This window comes from Triticum dicoccoides, chromosome 5A (genome assembly GCF_002162155.2).
Source record: "Triticum dicoccoides isolate Atlit2015 ecotype Zavitan chromosome 5A, WEW_v2.0, whole genome shotgun sequence".
In the NCBI taxonomy this organism is placed as follows: Eukaryota; Viridiplantae; Streptophyta; class Magnoliopsida; order Poales; family Poaceae; genus Triticum; species Triticum dicoccoides.
Genome location: NC_041388.1, coordinates 338,181,411 through 338,190,560, shown reverse-complemented (window position 1 = coordinate 338,190,560; position 9,150 = coordinate 338,181,411). Strand labels below are relative to the sequence as shown.

The 9,150-nt window shown below is 43.8% G+C and overlaps 1 protein-coding gene across 1 annotated transcript; it reads left to right on the top strand.

Annotated features, from left to right (window-relative positions):
• The first annotated feature begins 427 nt into the window (after window positions 1–427).
• Window positions 428–8,247, top strand: LOC119301361. The gene is made up of 10 exons (XM_037578319.1): window positions 428–695; window positions 1,827–2,161; window positions 2,659–2,762; window positions 2,975–3,043; window positions 3,141–3,201; window positions 3,492–3,631; window positions 5,132–5,291; window positions 5,489–5,550; window positions 5,910–5,995; window positions 6,897–8,247. Exons 1-10 carry the CDS (start codon window positions 591–593, stop codon window positions 8,058–8,060), a joined length of 2,286 nt encoding a protein of 761 aa, XP_037434216.1. The 5' UTR covers window positions 428–590; the 3' UTR covers window positions 8,061–8,247.
• The last annotated feature ends 903 nt before the right edge of the window (window positions 8,248–9,150 follow it).

Sequence of the window (9,150 nt, the reverse complement as noted above, 5' to 3'; positions counted from 1 at the left end):
CTTTGCTCGTAGTTGGCATCGTGCCAGTCACACGACTTCGCGACCCCGGCGAGGCTATTTGGATTGACGCCTCAGGCTGCCAAGCCAAATATTGGCGTGGACCCCTAAGGCCTTATACAATAGGAGATGCTTAGGGGAGGACCAGGCTTTCTTTAAGCACCAGTGCTTATTTGTATATGATAGACGCTTAACTTGTAGAAATAGGCACCGGTGCTTCAGAAAAATCCAGTTTATTTTTCTAAGCATCTCACTAAGCACCTCTCATTGTAGCCATCTCCCTCAGGGCATTTTCAACGCAGAGGCGCTTGCTTAGGCGGTTGCACCATTAAAGAAAAGGATTAATTAAGAAGCACTGGTGGAGGAGTCTGCCTTTCCAACGCAGGACCTCCAGGTTAAGCGCTTAGCTGATTTTTTTAGCGTCGATCTAGCTCCATACTCTCGTGAAAACAGGTGCATGCGGGAAATAACGGCGCAAGCGCCCGGCGACAGGAGAGGCATCGATGCCAACGGAAATCCTGGGATCGACCAGGAATCGAGCGAAACTGCGGGGAAAGAGACCCTGGCGCATGGGCTAAGAGCCCGCGTTGTAGATGCCCTCATTCGCCAATCTTTCTCCCCTCGCCGACGTACGCCGTCCGGCGCCGCTCATGGCAGCGTACCACCTCAGCGCGCAGCTCCACGGCCACGGTGGCGATGTAAGCCTCTCCTCCCTCCCCCTGTACTACTCGCCCCGCGTCCGTCGCCTCAGCTCTCCGCTTTGTTTCCCCTGCAAGTATGTACGCGATTCGATCCCACCAGGCTGGCCCCGACGAACCATCGGCGGAGGGTTTGCGGCGGGCGCGCGATCTGCTAGTTGGAGGCGTCCCCTGTAAGGGCGGCGCGGGTTTGTGTAATTTGACCTAGCTAGTTTCGTTGCCCTCCTCGTCTGTCCCCGGCGGCGCGGGGTGCTGCGGGAACAGCGCGGGCGAGGCGCTGTGTGCAGGGCGCGGTGGCGGGGCTGCGGGTAGCGACGCAGGTGGCGGGGGCGCTCGTCGGTGCTGCGGCGGCCGTACGGTTTTGGCCGCGCGTCGTCCATCCTCTGGTGGCTGCGTGCAGGCCGCCTCCAGCCAGATCCGGACGGATGTGCTGCTGGGTGGCCGGTGTGCGGCGCGGGGCGGGCCGCCGTGGTGTTGTGGTGCTGGTGCTGGGGCGGCCTTGGTCGGGGCGGCGTGGATCTGGCGCGATTAGTCATTGCAGTTTGACTTCCTTTTGATATTATATTTGTAGTGGATTTGTGGATCAAGCAATGATCAGTTACTTGGTTTTGCTTGAGTTATTTTTACACTTGTAATCAGATTGTAACTTCCCTGTTATGTTCCACCAGAAACTCAACAAATTGTTGTGCTTATTTGAGGAATCCATGCTCATCCAGAATGCCACGTTCTGTTTTTCTAACGATGGACTTATGGTTCAAATTATAACCTGCATTTAGCATGTAAATACCAAATACCCCTTTATGCAAGCCCATGTCTGTCCAAAGGATAGTAAAAGAGAAACATGTTAGTGTTGAAAATAAAGAAGTGCTTATATGATGATCAACCAAATTTGGAGATAAAGGTGATCCCCGTGTATTAACCGATTATTCTGCTCAAACTGTTAAGAGCTTAGGCAAAGGTTATTTTGCATATGTGGAACGCATATCTACATCAGTAAGTAGTTTTAGACTTTGAGTACTGGCATGTATTCAACCAATAAAGTTAGATCCTTATAATCAAGCTCTTTCATAATTGCTACATTTGCTGCACATTTGATTCTTTGCTAACTTGTCCTTGCTCTTTTTACAATAGGTTTCTAGGATATGTATCTGTGGTGATGTGGGTGTTGCAACCTCATCAAGCGATGGAACCGTGAGATTCTGGACGCAGCACCCGGAAAAGAAGTGCGAATATGTCCTCTCGAAAACCCTTGCAGGACATTTTAGTTTTGTTGGTGCAATGGTTTGGGCCCCTCCTTCTGATCGCTTTCCGGAAGGAGCAATTGTTTCTGGTGGCATGGATACACTAGTATTGCTGTGGAATTTGCATACAGGAGAAGTTGTTGGAACAATGAAGGGTCACACCTCACAGGTGACTGGTCTTGCTATCGATGACAACGGTGACATGATATCTTCATCGATGGATTGGTATGTTTTTTCCCAACCAGTGTAATTCCTGTGCAGAACTTGCTCACGTACTTCTTGTTGATTGCTTGCTTGTGCTGATTTCATCCTGAGGGTCTTTCTTGTATATGATGTAATCACACTGCAAATGCAGACAATTTGTTCATGGGGTAGTTGTTTGGCAGATGTGGTGATGTAACATGAATGTAATATACTCCCTCTGTCCCAAAGTAAGTTACTCAACTTTGTACTAACTTTGTACTAATATGCATAAATTCAGTACCTTCTTTGATAATTTATATTTCTTATATTTTTTTTGTACAAATGCACATATTGTACTTCTGTTTCTTTCTACACTCTGAGTCCCCTGTTAGAAAAGGTTTCCAATGCTACTTGTGTTTAAGGCTGCGGCGTATTTGGTGTTTTGGGCATGTGATGACATATTGGGCTAATAAATTATGAAGTTTCCCCATTGTATCTGATGGTTCCTTGCTGTACCCTGACACTTGTATTATGCACAGTACTTTGAGAAGGTGGAGAGATGGCAATGCTGTAGAGATCTTGGTGGCCCATGAAGCCGCAGTGCAAACTGTTCTTAAGCTGCCCTCGGGAGAACTATTTACGGGTAGAGCTTCCGCTTTGTATATCTATTACTTTACGGGAAGTATATTCGAGAGCAATTATGACTGTCCTTGGATATCTATTACTACCTCTGTAAAGAAATATAAGAGTGTTTGGATCACTGCTTTAGTGATCTAAATGCTCTTATATTTCTTTACGGAGGGAGTACTTGTCAAATGGTTGATTAATACTTTACACCTTTCCCCTTTTGTATAGGTTCAAGTGATTCCACCATCAAACTTTGGAAAGGAAGGATTTGTCTACATACATTCTCTGGGCATGCAGGTTATTTGTTAACTCCTGATGTGCACTGGTGCTTTTGACTTTTGTTGTGCTCATCCACACATACTTGATCGGTTGACAGAATGTTGTTCCATTGCAGACACTGTTTGTTGTTTAGCACAGATGCCAGGAATGGGTATACTCTCTGCATCACATGATGCGTAAGTTATCACTTGACTATTTCCACTTGCTTTTGAACGAAAGGATGGTGCAGTATAGTAGAAGCTGCTATTATTTGTTCTAAAATTGTAAATGAAGATATCAAAATTTCTCGTTTAATCTTGGATATTCGTACTAATATCCTGCCAGTGGTTTGCTGAAATAAAATGCTCATCTATTTGGCTTTTCATCATTTTCATTATCGTCTTACATTTTTTGTGCATCAAATTTATTCTTTCAGTTTACAACTACTCATTTACATGATCACATATAATATTTTGTTTTGTCGCAGAACTATAAAGTTATGGGCATTAACTGGCCAACCCCTGTTGGAGATGATTGGCCATACCTCTCTTGTATATTCTGTGGATGCTCATTCATCTGGTCTTATTGCTAGTGGCAGTCGAGATCGCTCGGTCAAGATATGGAAAGGTGATTTATTTTGTATGCTTTAGAGAATTCTTGTTAAAATGCAGTGGCACTTGTTTATAGGATATAATTTCTTTTTATACTTTAATCTAGGTGTAGGCATTCGTTCTTCCTCTTTTTTTGGTATTTCGGTTTACTAAAATTGACAACCGAGCTAGCCTGGAAAGTTCTACAAACCGGAAGTTGGGTTCACCCAAACTCCGGCTTGCTTTTCGGTTTAAACCGAAATGTAATGTTAGCAGGTAATTCAATAGCAGAACAGGGTGCGCATGCTGTCAAATACTTGAATCTTGTCAACAGACCATGATTGAAATCCAGAATCTTGTTGAATCAACATGGCGCTGCTTCTCTTTGAATCCTTTGAATCGTCTTGTTGATGGTGACAGACTGGCAGGAGTGCTAGTCCGCTGATGGGCCTGCCGAGGGCAGTGCTGTTGGTTGTCGGGATGGATTGCACGCATGTCGGCTGGTAACTTTGTTTCCCTGTGGCCTGTCGTGATTGCATTGGTACGAGAGAGCAAGAGATGGGCCTAGGCGCCTAGCTGACTTGGTGGAGATCATGCCGGGCTTTAGTTGAGATTTTGATGTACTTGTTTTTTTTTTTGCTAAGCTATAAGGATGGTAGCATGGCCCTAGGAAATGGGGCCATAGGACGAGCCGGTTCTTTCAGTGCATTTTGTTAACCTGAACCTAAAACCGAACTGACTGATATTAATTCGGTTTTCTATATGTGACAACTGATCTATGGACCCAAGCTGATTTAACATTATATATTTCTCTTGTCTTTGTTTGGGTTTGTTTTTTGCTTTTTTTTATTGACATCTGTACTGAATGACTCTTTAAACCCTGACCGTTCCATTGGGGTTGCTATCGATTCCTCAGATGGTTTGTCTCCCTATGCCTCTGTCTAATGTTTTCTCCAAACAAAAATAATCCAGTCTATGATAGTACTTCCTGTTAAGTGGGATTCTGTTACAGGCAAAATATTGCACGGGATTCCATTATAGGCAAAAGATTGTAAATACGTTGACATCAAACATATTGGGCAGTGGCATATGGGAAAGGTAGTTCGTATTTAGCAATATAATGGAAACTGTGACAATCAGTAAAAAGAGATCTGCTGGTTGTCGTTAAGCATCTGTATTGCTGATTCCTCCTTTGGCTAGTCCATGAGCAGTTCGAGTCTTCTTTTCTTCCATATTGAAAATAAGAATCTCAATACCCACACTACCCGCCTTCTTTCACGCTTGTATCTATGATGTAAAGCCGTGCTTGTTCTTGGGCTGCTGATTTGATTTGTGTGTTTCATGGATGCAGCTAGGATATATCTGTCTTGTTTTTTGGGATAGTATGTTTGGATTCATAATATGAACCATTGTAGAAATGAAAATTATATTGGAGGTGCAGTACATTGCAGTTTTTTGGTTTTGGTTGTTAGTACGTAGCAGAATGCAGAATTTTCTTCATGTACCTGGTTATATGACTGTAAGTAATATAATGCAGATGGAATCTGTGTTCAGAGCATTGAACACCCAGGCCGTATATGGGATGCTAAATTTTTGGATAATGGCGATGTTGTAACTGCATGTTGTGATGGAATTGTGAGGATATGGACAACTGGCAATAATAGGCCCTGCCGTGATGAGGAACTTGCAGCATATAGGTTGGTTCCTGATTTTCTTTTTTCATATTTCTGAGGTTTTAACATCTTCTGCTTAAAGGATCAGTTTTGTTGTCAGATTACTCCTGTAATTGTTATTTTAACTTTTTAATTTTTAGGCGACACTTTTTCTTGTCCAAAAAAAAGCCGGAATCATGGTGTTAATCAAATTATATTTATGCCTATTTTTTTCTCTACAGAAAGACTGTTGGTGGACTGAAGCTGATGGATCCATCAGGAGCTGCGGGAATGACACAACAAGGTCATAAATCTCATTTTTCTGATACGGTACACGTGTATTGTGTTGATTCCATGATGCTCCAACTATTTGTAGTGAATTTTGCAGGTCAGCTTATTATGGAGCTGAAAATTAAAATCGGATTGAAGATGCACTATTGCACACTGAAATAATTTCGAGCTTTTGAAAATATTCATATCTTTCTAGTTTCCAATAAACCTTCCTTCGTCAAGGAGATAACAATATAAAAACATTTTTTCTCTAAATTCTTTAGTGTCGTGGACTTGTGTATGTAAAGTAACTGTGACAATATCTAGTCATTGCCGTGCGTGTTATTTTTGCACAGTAGTGCAATGTTTGTAACCTTTTCCCCCTCTAAGCAGGAATCGTTGCACAAACGCTAATTGTTAGAGAGGGACACACCGGTGTTGCTTATTCATGGAATTCAAAAGAGCTAAAATGGGACAAAGTAAGTACCTTTGTACATTAGACCTTTCCAGAGTATTATATTAAGTTGTTACATCAAAGAATCAGCAAAGCTGAGGATATTAGTGTGTTGCTTTTTGTAACTGCTTGATGCTGATTGAGTTATTTAACCTATATGCAAGTTGTTATGCAATTTGAGGTACCCGTGAGGCATCACTGCATGCCCACAGTAATGGTTCAAATTCACACATACAATCTTCGAATATGATAGGGTTCATGACACATACTCCCTCCGTCCGGAAATACTTGTCATCAAAATGAATAAAAAGGGATGTATCTAGATGTATTTTAGTTCTAGATACGTTCCTTTTTGTCCATTTTGATGACAAGTATTTTCGGACGGAGGGAGTATTTGTTACACATAAAATGAAACCTCATTTAGCACTCGATATACTTTTACCATGCCTGACCTGGCTGTGGCATTGTTCTTTGTATAGTTGTTACTTTGAATTCAGCTGTGACTTATCTTTTCATAAACGAAATTGTTAGATTGGTGAAGTGGTGGATGGGCCTGGGGATGGTTCATCAAGCACAAAGCTGAAATAATTATGGACTTTTGTGGGCTTAACCACCGCTTAGTTCAGTCTGGTATCTCCACATGGGATTCTTAGGCCCTGTTCGGCAGTCATCCAGCTCCGGGAGCGCGCGGAGCGATGCTTGGGCGACTCCTAGAAAATAGGCTGCGGGCCGCTCCGCTCCGGCGCGGAGCTGCAGAGCGGACAGCTGCCGAACAGGGCCTTAGAATCACAACCATGTCCAGACTTCTGAGGGGTTTTGATTTCTATATTATTTCATACTTGCAGTGGCTGGTTACTTTATGCGGATTTGAGTTGCTGCTAGGGATTATCATTTATATTAATTAACCATATTAACTGAACGTGCAGGGCTATCCTCCAACCACTGTGAGTAAAAATCAGTACCCTACCTCTTGGAGGGCCGCGCAGCCCTGCGACAGCATCCCAGAGGATATCATCATCTGGGAGATAATCCCCCGCCTGCCAGCGAAGGCCTTTGCCCGCTGCCGCGCCATCTGCCGCTTGTGGCGCCATGTCCTCACCTCCAACAGTGACCTCCTCCTCAAGCACCACTGCGCCCAGCCCTCCCACCCCATTGCCTCTTGCATGGAGCGCTCCGACCGCATGCTCTACGATCTCTGCGCCTTCGACCCGTGGGCCAGCGTGCTCTCACCCTTTGCTCAGCTCTGGGACCCCTGCCTCATGGTCAGGGCCTCCTGCGACGGCCTCCTCGTCCTCTCTAGGCCACGGTGCTTCTACGTCTGCAACCCGACCACCAGGGAATGGCTTTCCAAGTGCTTCCTTCCGCACTTCCTGGGGTTCTATCCCCACCGCTCTTCCGGAGAGTGCAGGGTACTTTGCAGGAGCAGCCCGTCCCTGGACCCTCATTCGGATGACAAACCTTCCTACTACATCTTCACGTTGGGTTCTTCGGAGCAGAGGTGCATCGGCCGGCCAGCGGCGTCGGCGTCCGAAGATGACGCACTGGCGGAGGGCAGTGTCAATACAACATCCTACCGCCCGTCGGTCCTGTTCCAGGAAGACCTGCACTTCTACCCTGTGAAGAAACATGGCAGCAACATGCTGATGGTATTCAATACCACTGCCGAGTCATTCCGTTGGATGTCTGCTCCGGCTACCCCTGAGTCGGCCACTTTGTTTGAGATGGATGGCAAGCTCGTCCTCTACTACATCGATGAGGACATCACCATGATTGATATTTGTGTGCTACAGGACTATGATAATGAGGTCTGGGAGTTCAAGTACAAGATCAAGCTTCCAGTGGCAGACCTTCGTCTGTCAGCTCGATCACGTGGTTATATATCGCCGGTCTTGTATGAGAAGGGTGGTGTGCTCATCTCAATGCATAGCCGTCTTGTTCAAGTTGACACTCTGGGAAGTGTGAGGTCAGATATTATATGGAGTGGCTCGAATCTGTCGATTACGCCGTATAAGCTCAAACAAAGCCTGGTTCGTCACACATTCTTTCCGAGTCAACCTGGTGGCGCTTCCTCAGGGGGACCTTTCATCTGATGACTGGTTGGTGAGAAGGTGCTTCTTATTCTTATTGACATTAGTGTTACAATGCCTTGGAGCTTTTCTGGCATGACCTCATTGTTGTTTACAAACAATTCTGATCTTCCTTGTAACAATACCCTTGGAGCTTTTCTGGCATGACCTCATTATTGACATTAGTGCTAAATATTTATGTCTTGTTGTCCATGTCCTCCAGGAGTAGTATATATAGCACCATGCATAATCCTCTTTAGTCCTAGCCGGTTAACACATCTCTGTCTCACTCTTCCAGCTCGTTACTTACATCATATTTTCCATTCGTCTTCCTGAAATTTTGCTTTGTACACGTGTTAAGCCCATACTTGAAAGGTTATCATACTCGGATGCATCTTTTGTCGTACACTAGCAAAAGAGCTTGTTGCAATGAGTACGAAATAATTAAATACTTCCTTCGTCCGGAAATACTTGTCATCAAAATGAACAAAAGAAGGTGTATCTAGACGTATTTTAATTCTAAATACATCTCTTTTTATCCATTTTGATGACAAGTATTTTCGGAAGGAGGGAGTATGTGCTTATTTTTTAGACAGTTCATACTCCGGTGTGAGTGGATAATAGGGGAACTAACTTAACTTAGCCCATCTCATTTAAACTGAATGTGCCATGTTAGGTGCTCTCATCCCGAACGCTTTTAGGCCTCTTTTGGTTCATAGGATAGGATTATCATAGAAATAGGAATCTTGTAGGAAATGGGATGTCATGTATCTCAAATCCTATGAGTAGGAATAGGAAACAAGATGTCATTTGGTTGACACCAAATGAATTTTTCCATTGAGTCTAAACTCTTTTTTATTTTCCTATGAAGGCCACTTTTGGTTCATAGGATATATGATTATCGTAGGAATAGAAATCTTGTAGGAAATGAGATGATATGAAATCTTGTAGGAAATGAGATGACATGTATCTCAAATTCTACGAGTAGGAATATGAAACAAGATGTCATTTGGTTGACACTAAAGGATTTTTTCCATTGAGTCTAGGCTTTTTTTTATTTTTCTATGAAATGTAGAGAATAGGAACCAATTCTATGTAGGAATAGGAGTCCATT

Coding starts and splice junctions, on each gene's coding strand:
- LOC119301361 (XM_037578319.1), top strand. CDS start 591: ATGCCCTCATTCGCCAATCTTTCTCCCCTCGCCGACGTACGCCGTCCG. Junction 2,763..2,974: donor CTCGGGAGAACTATTTACGG/GTAGAGCTTCCG, acceptor CCTTTTGTATAG/GTTCAAGTGATTCCACCATC. Junction 5,551..5,909: donor TGCGGGAATGACACAACAAG/GTCATAAATCTC, acceptor CCCTCTAAGCAG/GAATCGTTGCACAAACGCTA.